Genomic DNA, 17,662 nt, shown 5'->3' with positions numbered 1-17,662 from the left:
CCATCATCCACAACAGTACCTGCATAGGATTGACCCGACCTGTCGGAAGCCTCTGCCACCACGACGTCGACGATAGACAGAGGATCTACCTCTGCTATCACCGGCGACTGCTTAACAGCGGCCCCTAACTGGACAAGGTCAATCAGGGCTTCCCTGGAGGGCAGGCCCTTAAGCCCCAAGGAACCCCAAATCTGAAAAAGTTCATCATTAGACAAGGAGTCATTAGCAACAATCTCCCCCGGAGGAGGAGGAGGAACCGCCCCGCTATGGGAGGCGACGCCCTCTCCCCCAATCCAAGGTCGGGAAACAGAACTAGGGCCTGCGCTCCCACTCGGCGGTCTCTCCTTAGGAGCCAAACGAGGGGGAGCTTCGGAGGAGGTTTGAGCTGCGAAAGGAGTCCCGAGAGCCTTCCTCCTTCAAGGCAACCACGGAAGGAGAACGGTCTCTCTTGGACTCCTTCTTACGCCGGCGGCCAAACCTCTCCCACTGGGAGGCAGACCACTCCCTGCACTCACTACACGTGTTCCCTTTGTCACACCGTCGGCCTCGACACTGCGGGCAAAGGGTGTGAGGATCTGTGTCCACCGCAGACATAAAAGTACCGCAAGGGCGACCGGCAATACCAGGGCACTTGCGCATGGTGAACAATAAAGGGTGAGGCCAACTTCAAAACGCACACACACAAACTGGAAGAAAAAGCAAAAAAAGGCTTTCACCGAGGACGATGGACAGACACGTCTGTTCATCGCCAGAGCCAAAAGTGAAGTGGAGCAAATCACCGGTGTGTGTGGGGGGGGGGGGGGGGAGGGGTAGCAAGCTACCCCTTCCCCTACCCCCGCTAACTAGCGCGGGGGTAGTTAACCCTCATTAAAAGCTATTGGCTCGTCATTTCCGCTACGCCGAAAGGTAAACCCAATGTAAATAGTGTGGTTTGTATTTCGGTTACGGAACAAATACAAGTTAGACAACCACGGTGACATCACACATCCCTGTCTCAGCTCCACTGTCACCGGAGACCAATCGCTCACTTCATTTCCTATCCTAACAAATGCTTTACTACCTTTGTAGAAACTTTTCACTGCTTGCAACAACCTTCCACCAACTCCATATAACTTCATCACATTCCACATTGCTTCCCTATCAACTCTATCAAACGCTTTCTCCAGATCCATAAAAGGGATTTTGACGAAGGAAAAATCTATTTCTGGGAAGAGACCTGTGATGGCTGGTGAAAGAAGTCTTTCTTTACACTTTTCTAATATAAATCTTCCAAATATACCAGAGAAAGATAAAAGCATGGAATGCAGAGGTTACTACCCTCGCGCGATCACCTTGTGGGTGTCGTGTATACAACAGGGGCGTGTGAAAACCACTATTCACAGGCTGTCTTCCATTTAGATAATCCCTTCATCCAAGGGAAGGGCCGTGATAGGCCCTAGAGAACACAGTTGGACCACGCCATCGACACCTACCACGCGCGCCCTCTAGGTCATCCTTCTGTTTTGGACTTGCCCAAATAGTCGTATTTTTTTGTGCTCTCAGTGTTTTCAAGTGTTTGTCATTAATTCATCATGACTGATGCTGCTACTTCACCTTTACCAATGTTAAGTACCATAGTTTGTTTTGACAGTTTTTACACCTCCTTACCTTTTGCTAAATATTTCTCGCATATCTGCCTAACTGTAAAAATCTGATTCATACCTCTTCTAAAACCACCCTGTACTTCTAAGATTGCATTCTCTGTTTTATCCTTAATCCTATTAATCAGTACTCTACCATACACTTTTCCAACTACACTCAACAAACTAATACCCCTTGAATTACAACACTCATGCACATATCCCTTACCCTTATATAGTGGTACAATAAACTCACAAATCCAATCTACTGGTACCATTGACAACACAAAACACATATTAAAAAAATCTCACCAACCATTTAAGTACAGTCACACCCCCTTCCTTCAACATCTCAGCTCTCACACCATCCATACTAGATGCTTTTCCTACTTTCGTTTCATCTAGTGCTCTCCTCACTTCCTCTCTTGTAATCTCTCTCTCATTCACATCTCCCATCACCGGCACCTCAACACCTGCAACAGCAATTATATCTGCCTCCCTATTATCCTCAACATTCAGTAAACTTTCAAAATAGTCTGCCCACCTTTTTCTTGCATCCTCTCCTTTTAACAACCTTCCATTTCCATCTTTCACTGTCTCTTCAAACATAAAAGAAGAAAATCTACTCTCAATATGGTAGCAAATGAGCATAAGGCTGTTTAGATCCTAAAATGTGTAATTTCAAGTGACTAACATCGATAGTGATAATTAAAAAAAATTCCTGGAAATCATATGAAATCAGTATAAAGTTGAAATCTGGTCCATTCCTGATTCTGAAGGAATAAGAAATCAAGATACAGCTCCCACAAATGGGTTGAATAATTCTTGTCACAGATCTTTTACTTGGTCTAAAACTTATCTTATGCCATAAATTACAGGTTTTGTGGAAGATTTTAAAAACAAATTAAGCGCACTGTTAGATTGTGGCCTTTTTAACAAGAGAACCACTAAAAATAATTTTATCCATTCCTTGAGCTGGTCTCATTCAATAACCCCCTTAACTAAATTTCATACTGCAAGAAAGTCAGAACAATATTGACAGTTAAACATGTTTTATACAACTGTTCATTTCTATACCAACAACGAACACCCAGCACTGTAAAACACATTTTTCAGTCTTCAACATTTTCAATTTAATGTACTGTTAAATTTTTAAATGGTAATCTAATACAAAAAAACCATAAAACATACATTTGTCAAAAATAGAATCTTTAACCACATCATAAGAGTTTACTGTCTGATTAAACTGATTAAATGATAAAAAATCATAATAAAGAGCAAAAAATAATCCATACGTACCAGTATAAAACATAACAGGGAACCATTCTAACCCAGGCCTGGGCTCAGTTTGGGTCTTATCAGTTCGAAATAACCAAGCTCCATACACAGTTACGGTCACATCTTCATCAGTAGTTTCTCCAAGAGTTAAGGATTCAATTTCTATTCTGACTGCATCCACAGTTTGTGGATCGAGTGTCAAGCAGGAAGTAGTGCTAAGGGATACTGTTAACATTGCAGAAGGAAATACCTCTAATACCTGCAAAAGGAGTCTCTCATCAATGCCACAATCAACTGTACTAGAAGTGTAAGAAAAAAGTCCATTCTTTAAAAACAAAATATACATTTGTAAAATATGAATAGCATAATTTTCAAAATTGATTTTCTCATGAGAAATATTAGGTATGCATACCTTCTCATGACAGAAAATATAACTTCATTACTGTTAGCACATTTAAATGGCAAACACAAAGAATTCTAAGATACTGATAATAAAATACAATCATAACAATGGTATACACATACAGAGAGAGAGAGAGAGAGAGAGAGAGAGAGAGAGAGAGAGAGAGAGAGAGAGAGAGATCTGGTTCATTGGACATAAGGTTTGTTTGTTCATTTGTCATTCCACCTTACGTGTGACTGTCACTAAGAACTGGATCATTCCTGTTTTGGGTATTTCACGAGCTTGGAAAAAGACTGCATGTAAGAACATGACAAATACTGCATAGAATGGCAATAAATGGAAATAATCACAATAGGCTAACTTTTACTCATGAAAACAATGAAACAATACTAACATGAAATATATAAAACATGAAGATGATATTATTTTGTAGAAATGATACATACATACATATACCAAGGCACTTCCCCCAATTTTGGGGGATAGCCGACATCAACAAAGAAACAAAACCAAAAAGGGGACCTCTACTCTCTATGTTCCTCCCAGCCTAACAAGGGACTCAACCGAGTTCAGCTGGTACTGCTAGGGTGTCACAGCCCACCCTCCCACATTATCCACCACAGATGAAGCTTCATAATGCTGAATCCCCTACTGCTGCTACCTCCGCGGTCATCTAAGGCATCGGAGGCAGCAGCAGGGCCTACCGGAACTGCGTCACAATCGCTCGCCATTCATTCCTATTTCTAGCACGCTCTCTTGCCTCGCTCACATCTATCCTCCTATCACCCAGAGCTTCCTTTACTCCATCCATCCACCCAAACCTTGGCCTTCCTCTCGTATTTCTCCCATCAACTCTTGCATTCATCACCTTCTTTAGCAGACAGCCATTTTCCATTCTCTCGACATGGCCAAACCACCTCAACACATTCATATCCACTCTAGCTGCTAGCTCATTTCCTACACCCGTTCTTACCCTCACCACTTCGTTCCTAACCCTATCTACTCGAGATACACCAGCCATACTCCTTAGACACTTCATCTCAAACACATTCAATTTCTGTCTCTCCATCACTTTCATTCCCCACAACTCCGATCCATACATCACAGTGGGTACAATCACTTTCTCATATAGAACTCTCTTTACATTCATGCCCAACCCTCTATTTTTTACTACTCCCTTAACTGCCCCCAACACTTTGCAACCTTCATTCACTCTCTGACGTATATCTGCTTCCACTCCACCATTTGCTGCAACAACAGACCCCAAGTACTTAAACTGATCCACCTCCTCAAGTAACTCTCCATTCAACATGACATTCAACCTTGCACCACCTTCCCTTCTCGTACATCTCATAACCTTACTCTTACCCACATTAACTCTCAACTTCCTTTTCTCACACTCTTCTATATTCTGTCACTAATCGTCCAAGCTTCTCTGTAGAAATGATAGTTGAGAAAAAGGAATAAAAGAAGTAAAAAAGATAAATCTTGTCTTGTCAACATTTTACATTAATGTACTGGTAAGTTTTTGTCTCGTGGGTGGGACTCATAATTGAGGGTGGGAAGACTTTCTCTGTGATTTGAACGATGTGACAACATAAAAAAAACAGTAAAATAGACCTTATATAATCATGAATAAGGACTAGAATTGCAAGAATTTTTGGTTGGTGATGAGATTAGAAGTGAATACACTAAAATAGACCTTATATAATCATGAATAAGGACTAGTATCGCAAGTATTTTGGTTGGTGGTAAGATGACACATCTCCCAATTGGGGGTGTCTGGGGTGGTTAAGTACAATGCCTAAGAAAGGGAATGTTGCCATTGGCAAGAAAGTGGTGTGATTATTTCATGGTAACATAAAAAGACCAAAATAGCTCTTACATATTTAGATATAATGGCTAAAATCCCAAAGACTTTGTTGGTTGGCTGAAGACAGGCGGAGGAGGGGCTATTATTAGGGAGAGGAGATTTTTTTTAGTGAAATTTCCCGAGTGTGAGCTTGCGTGAAATACAACCATTTGCTATACTCTTTCGTAGCTTATAAAAATAATAGTAATAATAATAGTAATGATAATAATAATAATGAAGATGAAGTTTACCAACGACACGGCGTGTATTACCTGCATGCTTTGACGTATACCAACGTCATCAAAGCGAAGGAGTTAACGACCAATTCCAGCTCACGCTGAAACAATCTACTATTTAAAGGATGAATGTTTATATGCCAAAATTTAGAATCAAAGCTCACCTTATTCTTTAGATGGTTTTCATACTTCTTCTTCAAGAGTTTATCTTCGTATTTAAAATTTGACATCGTACTCAAATAACACACCTTGTGGACTTTACTCGTGATTACTGAAAAAGAAAAACATGAATGTATTAAAAACAAACTATGTTTGATAAAATATTACAAATCTAAAAAGCAATTTGTATCTTTCCTAGCAATACAAACCCGAGTCATTTACACGGGTTACTTCCAGTCTCGTTTTCTCTACGACCAGATAATCAAAGAAAATGGGTTCGATTGCATCATTATTATAGCTGCTAAGCAACTACTGCCCATGCAGCGCAGGGCGACTGCTGAAGATGCTCTACACTTTCTCCTGGTCAAAGAATTGTGGGGCAGTTTAGGGGGATCTTTGATCAATAACTCAGGTTTGTATAGTAAGGAAAAAATACAAATTATTCTTAAAATTTGTAGTTTATTCTTACACGGATACAAACTTCTGAGTCATTTATATGGGAGTCTTCCTTAGGAGGGAGGAAGTCTCCGTTAAGAGGTATGCCCTTCCTCTCTAATAGATATGATTACTATTAACCCTTTTACCGCCAAAGGACGTACTGGTACGTTTCACAATAGCCATCCCTTTACCCCCATGGACGTACCGGTACGTCCTTGCAAAAAAATGCTATAAAAATTTTTTTTTTCATATTTTTGATAATTTTTTGAAAAAATTCAGGCATTTTTCAAGAGAATGAGACCAACCTGACCTCTCTATGACAAAAATTAAGGCTGTTAGAGCAATTTTAAAAAAATATACTGCAAAATGTGCTGGGAAAAAAATAACCCCCTGGGGGTTAAGGGTTGGAAATTTCCAAATAGCCTGGGGGTTAAAGGGTTAAATAATAGCAAGAGATCAAAAGTGGATTATAATTGAACTGTGCAGCTGGATTGTATAGAGGGAAAGCCATACGCTCTACCCCAGAGGATATAATTCTTTGCCAAGGGTGAAGTTATATGAACATCAAGTGTTACACAAAGAACAAAGAATATTTCAAATATATCATCTATAATATTGAAAAATAGGGCATTCTTACTCGCATTAGGGTGAATTTAATGTGAAGGCTTCAAGTCCAACCTTGATAAGCATCTGCCTTGATACCCAATACATACCCTTATAATACAGAGAATAATTAATGCCTTTGATAAAACAGTTACATGTCCCGTAAGAGTGTACAATTAGATTATTTGTTGTACAACAACAGGGCCTAAAGAAGCGTCTAAAAACCTGTGCGTATAATCTTTAAGATACTGGTCCGTAAAAGTGGTTTGTCTCTTCCACACACCAGCTTTGAAGACTTGTGCTACAGAGTAGTTTCTGTGGAATGCTAGGGTTGCGGCAAACTCACAGGTATAATGTGCTCGAGCGAGACCTCTGGTGACGCTTCCCCTCAGGATTTATAAGCTCTCGTGATTGTTTCTCTCAACAAAAATGAGATTGTGTTTCTGGATACTTTCTTCTTAGAGCAACCAGTGCTCATGAACAAACTGGAGATTTTAGGCCTAAGATACTCCGTTCTTTTCAGTAACACGTCATCCGGATCATCAGTTACCTCTTTGAGAGATAAGATCATGAAAGAGTTGAATCTGATATAATTTTCAACCGGATTCTGGGTTTTGGCCATAAAATCGTGTACAAAAGACAATGATAGTTCTTTCCACCCTCTGGAATATGATGTAAGATAAGATAGACCATGTAATTCTCTTACTCTCTTGGTTGAAGCTTAGAAAAGGAGAAAGACAATCTTTAAGGTAAGGTCCCTGTCTAAGGCTTTATGCAGGGTTCGGAAGGGGCTTTTCTTAAGGCCCTGAAAACCTTCGTCACATCCCAGGTAAGGGGTTTGAGTTCTCGAGGAGGACAAGATTGCTCGAAACTCCTAATGAGAGCTGAGAAATCCCACAAAGAGGAGAGGTCAAGCTCTTTGTTTGAAAACCTCGCTCAAGGTCTTGACTGGAGCAATGTTCCCTCTATCATACCAATCACAGAAGATTTTCCACTTAGCCTGGTAGACTGCTGTAGACGACTTTCGGAAATATCCGGAAAGTTGTTTCGCAGTTGGTCTCAAAAAGCCTTTCTTACGGAGATGCTAGATAGCTTCTGCCGTGAAGTGACAGGCAATGTACTGCATCGTGGAACTTTCTTATGTGTGGTTGTCATAACAGATTTGGCCATTCTGAAAGTTCCAAGTTTCCCACAGGTCTGAATACCACTGATTCACCACTAAGGAGCTACAGGTCCGAATACCACGCCGCTGCTGGCCACTTTGGAGCTACTAGCGTTACTCTGACTCCCAAGGATGTTTGGACTCTGTTCTGTGTCTGATGAATCAGACAGAACGGTGGAAAAGTGTAAAAGTCCAGTCTGTCCCATGGGTGCTGAAAAGCATCTTACATCACTGCAGCTTGGTCAGGGACAGGAGAGCAATACACTGGGAGTTTGTGATTCAGGTGAGTGGTGAACATGCCCAGAGATGGGGAACCCCACAAAGTCAAGTCTCTTTACCGCTAGAGGAAGCAAAGACCATTCTAAACCTACTGTTGTCCCTGGACGGGTCTGATGGACAGTAATGACGTTCCTCTTCCGGGGATAAACCTTGCCAAAAGGGAGATTGCCTGGGTATGTGTCCAATTGATTATCTCTATTGATAGTTGGTATAGCAGGAGAGAGGCTGCACCTCCTTGTTTCGAGATATAAGTCAGCACCACGGAGTGAACTTTCAATCTCTGAGAAGTGGAGTAATGCTAGTTATGCTGCTTTCAGCTCCAGGAAACTGATGTGAAAAGCTTTGTCCTCTTCTGACCATAGGCCCAAGATTTGCTTCCTTCCTAGGTGAGCGCCCCACCCTTGGCGAGAAGCATCTGAGAACATAAGGAATTGTGGGGGAGGAGCTTGAAGGGGGATTTCCACTAATAGGTTTTCCTCTCTCAGCCACCAATGGAGGTTCATCACAACCTCCTGTGGTACTGACAGCAGGGTTGCAGGATGATCTGATGTCTACGACCACCGGCTCTTCAGAGCCCACTGCAACGAGCGAAGATGCATTCTTCTACAGTGGACGAGTTTCTCCAATGAGGAGAGATGGCATAGAAGCTTTTGCCAAGAGCATGTAGGAAGAAGCTTCCCTTTCGGAAAGGTCACTTCTATTTCTCTGAATCTCAGGATCCTGTCAGCAGATGAAAAAGCTCTGGCTTGAACCGAATCTATGTCCATGCCTAGGTACCTGATGGACTGTTGAGGGATGAGGCTGGACTTCTCCAGGTTCAGTTGGATCCCTAACTCCTTGCAAAGACTTAGAAGTAGATCCCGGTGCCTCAACATTAGAGCTCAGGACTCCGCCAAGAGGAGCCAGTCGTTCAGGTCCCTCAAAAACCTGATGCCTACAGCATGAGCCCAGGCTGAGACAAGAGCAAAGACTTTGATGAAAACCTGAGGGGCTGTAGTCAGGCCAGAGCATAGCAGCCTGAACTGAAAATTCTTGAGGAAGGATGAATTGGGTCCTGAAAGTAGGCCTCTTTCAGGTTTATGGTCAGAAGGAAATCGTTCTTCCTGATAGCCTGAAGAATAGTGGTCGGAGTCTCCATTTTGAATTTTGTTTGCAGTACAAACAGATTCAAATGAGGGCGGTCTATGATATGTCTCCAACCTCCCGTCAGCTTCTCTACCAAAAATAGATTACTGAGGAAGCCTGGTGAGTCGTTTAAGACTTCCTACATGGCTCCTTTGGCTAAAAATTTCGACACTTCCTCAAAAAAGAGGAGGTCCTTTACCAAGCCTTTCGTATGGAATTGTTGGATCGTCAGTCCTCGTCAGAGGTGGCGGATAGGCTATGAAAGGGATGCGATATCCTGAACAAAGGACTTATATCATCCAAGGATCAACTCCGAAGTCCTGCCACCTAAGCCAAAAGCTTTGTAGGCATCCCCCCACTGGTGGTTGGCGGGGGGACATGCCCTTCCAAGCGGGAGCCTTTGCGACCACTACGAGTGTAAGATGCATTCTCCCAAAAGGGATGAGTTTCTCCAACAAGGAGAAATGGTCTAGACTCCTCCCATTCCTTTTCCACCTCCTATTCATGTCAGCATATCCAGAGGGATGTCCTCTCCAACAAAAGGTGGGTCTGTGAGGTTGCCTCCAGGCTGTTGTGAATCTGTTGGAGGCAGAAGTCGTCTTTGCTGAGGCACTGGCTTAAAAGGTGAGTTCCTTAACTACTGCTGAGGGGTAGGCAACCTTGGTGCCGCTATACTCCTCATCATAGGGGCTTGTCCATACCTCTCTACTTTTTAGCTGCAGTTACATCCGAGGGAGAGAACAGAGGACAACTCCCTAACTCTGAGTTTCTAAGGGCTAACATGTCCCTGGGTGACAGTTGTCTAAAGCATTTGGCTAAGACTGCATCGCACCTCTTCAAGATACAGTTACCCTACAGGTAAACGTTCTGGTGTAAAACGAATTCTATGGATTTAGCCCTTGATCGTAATAATTGCTCAAATTGCATATGGACCTGTTCTCCTTTTAAGTTCTCTGTGATCGCATAGCAGGATACTGCTCCAGACCAGTGGTTAAGCCACAAGCAGCCTTGGATTGCAGACAAACCTACTACCTCCATGTTTGCCATTTCGGAACCTGAAAAAATGGAAGGAAATTAGGATAGTTTATCAACTAGTACTAATGGTGCCAGGTTAGCAAAATCAGCATCAATAGGGAGTGAGCTCTGAAAGGCACCAGTGCATATTAAATCTTCTCTGGCGCGAAAGGGCCAAGGGCGGTAGCTTTGAGGATCTACTAGCCTTAAGGGAATTTTCAGATGCTGAGACTTGTGTAGTGTATTGAGCAAAGCTAGCGTGTCCTTAGTCTGATTAGTGTGTTCCTCCTTTACTTAAACCATGGCTGATGTGTTTGACAGTAAACAGAGTAATGAGAAACTCGAACTTCCTCATTCCTGTTTTCCTGAAGCTAAACTAACTAATTTAGCTTTTTGATCTCGTTAAATTAAAGTTCTCTTGATGGACCTTTATGCCCTTGGTGCTAATTTTCCTTTGTTTTTTATAAACACTGCAGATTTCCTAGCTCCAAGTTAGCAAGAGGAGTTTTTAGCCCTTGTTGGAGAATTGGTAATGTTACTCCACTATGTAAATATGTTTGTGGTAGCTCAAGCCCAACTGATTACTGCCCAATTTCCATAACTCCCATATCTAAAGTCTTTGAACGTCTTTTGGCAGAACGTCTTAATAGATTTGCAGAAGGTAATCATCTGTTCCCTACTTTGCAATTTGGTTTTCGTAAAGGCCTTGGAGCATGTGATGCCCTTCTTACAATCGCCAATGCTGTACAGAAATCCCTTGATTGTGGTATGGAAGTTCATATGATTGACCTTGATTTTAGTGTGTCTTTGACTGTGTAAGTCATGAGGCCCTTGTTTTCAAACTCAAAACAGTTGGGAGTGGGTGGGTCTTTTCTTAGCATTACTGAATTTTTAAGCAATAGATCACAAAGAGTTGTTGTTGATGGGCACCAAAGTGAGTATAGGAATGTGATATCTAGTGTTCCTCAGGGTAGTATTCTTGGCCCATTACTTTCATACTTTATGAACATGACATGTGGTTTGGCCTAGAAAGCAAACTTATTGCATATGCAGATGATGCTACACTCTTTGCATCAATTCCATATCTTGAATGTAGATCTGGGGTTGTTGAATCCCTTAATAGAGATCTAGCTAAAATTAGTGCATGGTGCAAATTATGGAGAATGAAGTTGAATCCTAACAAAACTCAAAGTATGATCCAGATCTCAGCATTGATAATAATTCTTTAACTCTGTATGACTTTTAAAATTCTAGGTGTGATTCTCGACAGCAAATTTACTTTTGAAAAGCACGTTAGGTCTGTGTCTTCTTAGATTGCACAAAAAAATTGGTTTGCTGAGAAAGTCTTAGGATTTCTGGTAATCAATCTATTCTTAAGTGTTTTAATTCTTTCATTCTACCTTGTTTTGAGTATTGTTTTCCTGTCTGGTCTTCAGCAGCTGATTCTCATCTTACGGTCTATTAAATTTCTTATTCCTGATCTAGATATTATTCTCTGGCACCGTCATTCAATAAGTTTGTTATGCATGTTGCATAAGATTTTTCATAATTCTGATCGTCCTTTAAATTTAGATCTTCCCGGACAGTTCTATCTTGTTCATAATACTAGATATGCAGTTAATTCTAATAGTCAGGCCTTTTCCACAATGAGGCTCAATAGTACACAGTATTCTAGTTGAATTGGTACAACTTCAAAAGTTCAAACTTGCAGCAAATTTTTTTATGTTGAACAGGCTGACATAAGTCTTTTTATAGTTTATATATGAAATATCTGTTTTGATGTTACTGTTTTAAAATATTTTATTTTGTTCATTATTTCTCAAATTGTTTACTTATTTCCTTTCCTCACATGGCTATTTTTCCCTGTGGATCCCTTGGGCTTATAGCATCTTGCTTTTCCAACTAGGGTTGTAGTTTAGCTAATAATAATAATAATAATAATAATAGTTGGAAAAGTGTATGGTAGAGTACTGATTAATAGGATTAAGGATTAAACAAAGAATGCAATCTTAGAAGTACAGGGTGGTTTTAGAAGAGGTAGGGGTTGTATGAATCAGATTTCTAGAGTTGGGCAGATATGCGAGAAATATCTAGCAAAAGGTAAGGAGGTGTATGTTGCGTTTAAGGATCTGGAGAAAGCGTATGATAGAGTTGATAGGGAAGCAATGTGAAATGTGATGAGGTTATATGGAGTTGGTGGAAGGTTGTTGCAAGCAGTGAAAAGTTTCTACAAAGGTAGTAAAGCATGTGTTAGGATAGGAAATGAAGTGAGTGATTGGTTTCCGGTGAGAGTGGGGCTGAGACAGGGATGTGTGATGTCGCCGTGGTTGTTTAACTTGTATGTTGATGGAGTGGTGAGAGAGGTGAATGCTCGAGTGCTTGGACGAGGATTGAAACTGGTAGACGAGAATGACCATGAATGGGAGGTAAATCAGTTGTTGTTTGCGGATGATACTGTACTGGTTGCAGATGTGCAAGAGAAGCTTGGCCGATTAGTGACAGAATTTGGAAGGGTGTGCGAGACGGAAATTGAGAGTTAATGTGGGTAAGAGTAAGGTTATGAGATGTACGAGAAGGGAAGGTGGTGCGAGGTTGAATGGCATGTTGAATGGAGAGTTACTTGAGGAGGTGGATCAGTTTTTTGGGGTCTGTTGTTGCAGTAAATGGTGGAGTGGAAGCAGATGTACGTCAGTGTGAATGAAGGATGCAAAGTGTTGGGGGCAGTTAAAGGAGTAGTAAAAAATAGAGGGTTGGGCATGCATGCAAAGAGAGTTCTGTATGAGAAGGTGATTGTACCAACTGTGATGTATGGATCGGAGTTGGGGGGAATGAAAGTGGCGGAGAGACAGAAATTGAATGTGTTTGAGATGAAGTGTCTAAGGAGTATGGATGGTGTATCTTGAGTAGATAGGGTTAGGAACGAAGTAGTGAGGGTGAGAACGGGTGTAAGAAATAAGTTAGCAGCTAGAGTGGATATGAATGTGTTGAGGTGGTTTGGCCATGTTGAGAGAATGGAAAAATTTTATTTTCATTATAAAATAGATTTTTGAACATATTTACCTGGTAGTTATATATATATATAGCTTACGTCTCTGACGTCACGACAGAAAATTCAAAACTCGCGCCAATCGCCGATTGGATAGCCAGGTGTACCACTTGCGCACCCTAGCGAGGTACCTCGGAACCATCCCCTGTTCCCTCATATTTTCTATGCCTCTAGTCTCTAGAGGGGCGGAGGGTGGGAATTTAATTATATATAACTACAGTACCAGGTAAGTATGTTCAAAAATTTATTTTATAATTAAAATAAAATTTTTAAACACAAGACTTACCTGGTAGTTATATATATAGCTGATTAACACCTTTGGTGGAGGGTTAGAGACAACCAATATTGTAGGGATTTTTTACCTAAGAGTTAATAAATAAACTTAAGGGTTCGTACCTGATAAGGAAGCTGACTTCAATGAATTCTTTCATTATGTCCGCTTTCCTTATGAGATTCAGTGATCCACCCAGGGGGCTGAAGACCTCTAGGAGCTGTCAAACCGGTCTAAAATCCTCTATGTGACAGGACCTCTTCCAATACGCTTGTTCCGGGCGCTCTCAAGGAACTAATTGACCACCTGACTGAAATCAATAATTGTTGGAGACTGTCGCAATCTCAACAAACAACCATGAAAAAAAGTTCCAAGAGAAGAAAAAGGTATTAGGATTATGGGAACGTAGTGGTGGATCCTTCCCCCACTACTGCCCTCGCTATTACGAATGGTCCCAGAGAATAGCAGTCCTCATAAAGAGTCTGGACACGTTTCAAATAGTGTGGAGTGAACACAGATTTACTCCTCCAAAAGGTTGTGTCCAAAATGCTCTGCCACAATCTATTCTACTTGAAGGCCACTGTAGTTGTTACAGCACTAACTTCATGCGTCTTGAGCTTTAAAAACTTGAGGCCAGTCTCACTGTAATGCGTATGAGCCTCTCTTATAAGAGTCTGATGAAGACTGAAAGGACATTCTTGACTTCTGAAAACGAGAGCTTCTTGCTCGAGCACCAAAGAGCTTTCGACTTGCCTTGCAACTCTTACATTCTGCCCAGATAGAACTTCAGGGCTCTTACTGGACACAGGACTCTCTCCAACTCCTCGCCAACCACCTCCGAAAGATTCAGAAACTCAAAAGCCTTGGGCAAAGGTTGAGAAGAGCGGTCATTCTTGGCGAGGAAGCCTAACTGCAATGAGCAGATAGCTTCGTTATCTCGAAAGCCAACGTTTAACTAAACGCATTAATTCACTAACTCTTTTAGCTGTCACAAGACTAACACAAAAAATAGAGTTTACATCGTGAGGTCCTTAAATGAAGAAGAATGCAAGAGCTCAAGCCTGTCACTCATAAGGAACTTCAGGACAATATCCAGAATCGAAGCTAGAGAATCCTGGTTGTTTCGATGTTTCAAACGATTGAGAAGTACTCGTAGGACTTTATCATTCGAAAAGTCAAAGATACTGTGCTTTATTACAGTCGCTAACAGACTCCTGTTATCCCTTGATGGAAGAGGATGAACAAATGAGCTTCCTTCAAAGGTACAACAGGAAGTCAGCAATCTGAGCTGTAAAGAAACTGGAAGAGAAAACAGAGTAAACTCTGCACCATTCTCTAAAACCTCCCACTTGGATTGATAAATCCTGATGGTAGAAGTCCTTATTGCCTTGTAAAAGCCCTAGCTGCCACCTTCAAAAAATCTCTAGCTCCTGTAAGCTTTCGATAGACTGAAGGTAGCTAGATGAAGAGCTAGGAGACTTGAAAGGTACCTTTCCAAGAGAGGATGTCTGAGAAAATCTACTCTAAAGGAAGGCTTCTAGGAGCGTCCATCATCCATTCCAGTAACTCTGTTAACCATCCTCTTGAGTTGAGGTTGAACTGGAGAGGACGAAGAAAAATCACACAAGGACAATAGCTTCTAGCTTCTGACTGGCCGGGAAACGAACCCTGGTCCAGGAAAACAACAGTGACATATCAATGGTCACAAAGAAAGATTCAGCCTTCCTAGGGAAAAACAACCCTCCCAAGAGGAGAGGTTTCCCAACATACTCATCAACTTCCTCGCAGAACACTTCCGTATCTTTAGAAAAGATTGCAGTTTCAAGACGGCTTGCTCCGTTCTAAGAGGAGACGTAAAAGCCCGAAAAAACTTGACTCTGAATCACCATCCTTAAATAAAGTATCTTTTGTGATGGTGTCAGAAGATCTAACGGAAGTAGTGACGTTGTGTTTATCAGGATACATCTCTTTAAGGTCCTGACTACTGGCGTCAAGGGAACCCAGATCACCGCCTATGTCGCCGCGTTGTTCTAAGGCTAGACGCTCGATAAAAACATTCGTGATCAAAGAGATCGGAACTAAGGCGTCCTTGATCTCGACATTCGATTCGACTAGTGTCATCATGAAGTCCGAGGTTCTCATGTTCAATATCATGCCTCATGCTAGATCTTCGACGTCGATCGTCCTGAAAGACGAGGCGCCGAACGTCCTGTAAAACGTGGCGCCGAACGTCCTGGAAGGTGTGGCGCCGAGCATCCTGTAAGACGTGGCGCCGAGAGGTCAACAGAGCAAGACGCCAAACGTCGTATAAGACGTGGCGCTGAGCGTGCTGGTGTCAGAAGAGACTCGTCTTGTTGACAGGAAGACCCAATTCTTCTGATAGGCTCAACGTTATCTAAAAATCCTTTATGAAGATCGTAAGAATGAGCTCTGAGAAGCCAATCGTCCAGATACAGGGAGGCTCTGATGTCTCTTGAGTGTAGTATTCCGCTACATTTAGCAAAAGTTTCGTGAACATTAGAGGGGCGGAGCTGAGACCAAAAACACACGGCCCGAAACTGACACATTTTTCCCCCTATCCTTCTTGTAAACAAACCTCAGATAAAGTTTGATTGCATAGCCTGCCTCTCAGACTCCTCTCTAGATCTGGGAGAGAGATCTATTGGAGTTAAAACTAAAGGAAGTTTCCCTATAAAAGTAAATTGTAATCCTCCTTCAGAAGATGTACTGACCAAAGGTCTGCTCCCCTCTTCTCCCAAGATTGCCAGAAGTTGTGTAGTCTGGCTCTACTGCCTGAAGGCGAAAGCAGTCAGACTCTGCTTCGCCCTGTGACCAGGCTGACATAAGTCTTTTTATAGTTCATAGAGAACTTTGACTTCTGAACGAAGGCGTTAAGAGCAGTTACATCCAGGACCGGACAAAAGCCTCCCTCTCCCAAAAGAGAGACATTTGATGTTGCAAAGTCTGTTTGGCAGAGCGGTCTTATCGGAGAAACTAACAAAGGAGGTTTCACTAGGGAAAAGATTTCGCATCCATCCTTTAGTAATAGCACGGACCAAAGGTCTGCTCCTATCCTCTCCCAGGCTCGCCAGAAGTAGTTAAGTCTGGCTCCTACTGTTGTCCGTGCAGTTTAGAGAAAAAGTATGCAGAGACTTTCTTGCTGATTAAGACACCAAAACCTGTCTTTGACCAACTCTTGAGGGAGAAGAGAGAAAGAAAAAAGGGGTGGTGCGTACCTCAATTCTGACTTCTGATTCAAAGTTATCCTGCCTCATTGCCTGTATTCCTTAAGAGACTCAGCAATCCACCCAGGGGGCTGTAAAAATCTCTGTGGGGTTGCCACAAGGTCCTCAACCTTAACGTGGCTAGACCTCCACCCTTACTATCCTGGCATACCTGATAAGGAAGCTGGCTTCATAGGTTTATATGCCTCATTTACCTGCATTCCTTGAGAGACTCAGTGATCCACCCAGGGGGCTGTAAAAGTCTCTGTGTGACTGCCACACGGTCCTCGACCTTAACGTGGCTAGACCTCCACCCTATATGACATATCTGTTTTTGACTTTGTTAATAGTTTATATATGACATATCTGTTTTGACGTTGTCACTGTTTTAAGAATGATTTATTGTTAATTTATTCTCATCATTTATTCATCTCCTTATTTCCTTTCCTCACTGGGCTATTTTTTTCCCCATTGGAGCCCTTGGGCTTATGGCATCTTGCTTTTCCAACTAAGGTTGTAGCTTGGCTAGAAATAATAATAATAATAATCTCGTACCAGATACAAAATCTAGAGGCCAGTTTAATCAGAGGAAAAAAGAAAACTGCCTTTCCTTGGTCCATCCAGTCTCCCATCATCCTTAAAGCTCCATTGATGACCACGTGTAAATTCAGTGGAGCAACAGGCACAAAATAAATTGGAAACTCATCATTAAAAACTTTCATGAGTTTCTTAATCAACTGAAGGACGAAAGGAATTAGGATCTTCTCCTTCTGATAATCTCAAATAATTCAACAGGAGAAAAGTGATCACCAATGTCTTCCTCTGACAAAGATCTTGTAAGACAAGGCGCCGAGCGTCCTGAAAGACGAGGCGGCGAGCGTCCTGAAAGACGAGGCGGCGAACGTCCTGAAAGACGAGGCGGCGAGCGTCCTGAAAGACGAGGCGGCGAATGT

General features: G+C 42.0%; 1 protein-coding gene across 3 annotated transcripts in view; it reads right to left on the bottom strand.

Moving 5' to 3' along the window:
• Window positions 1-17,662, bottom strand: part of LOC137621621 (centromere protein L-like) — a 117,547-nt gene that overhangs the window by 59,834 nt on the left and 40,051 nt on the right. For all 3 annotated transcript variants that reach the window (XM_068352069.1, XM_068352067.1, XM_068352068.1), the window contains exons 5-6: window positions 5,553-5,659; window positions 2,919-3,156 (exon numbers count right to left, since the gene is read on the bottom strand). In XM_068352069.1, the coding sequence (XP_068208170.1) occupies window positions 2,919-3,156; window positions 5,553-5,659 (345 nt within the window). The remainder of the gene's footprint in view (window positions 1-2,918; window positions 3,157-5,552; window positions 5,660-17,662) is intronic.

Source organism: Palaemon carinicauda, chromosome 28 (genome assembly GCF_036898095.1).
Source record: "Palaemon carinicauda isolate YSFRI2023 chromosome 28, ASM3689809v2, whole genome shotgun sequence".
In the NCBI taxonomy this organism is placed as follows: domain Eukaryota; kingdom Metazoa; phylum Arthropoda; class Malacostraca; order Decapoda; family Palaemonidae; genus Palaemon; species Palaemon carinicauda.
Note: the sequence above shows the minus strand (reverse complement) of the source record. Positions and strands in the feature narration are given on the sequence as shown.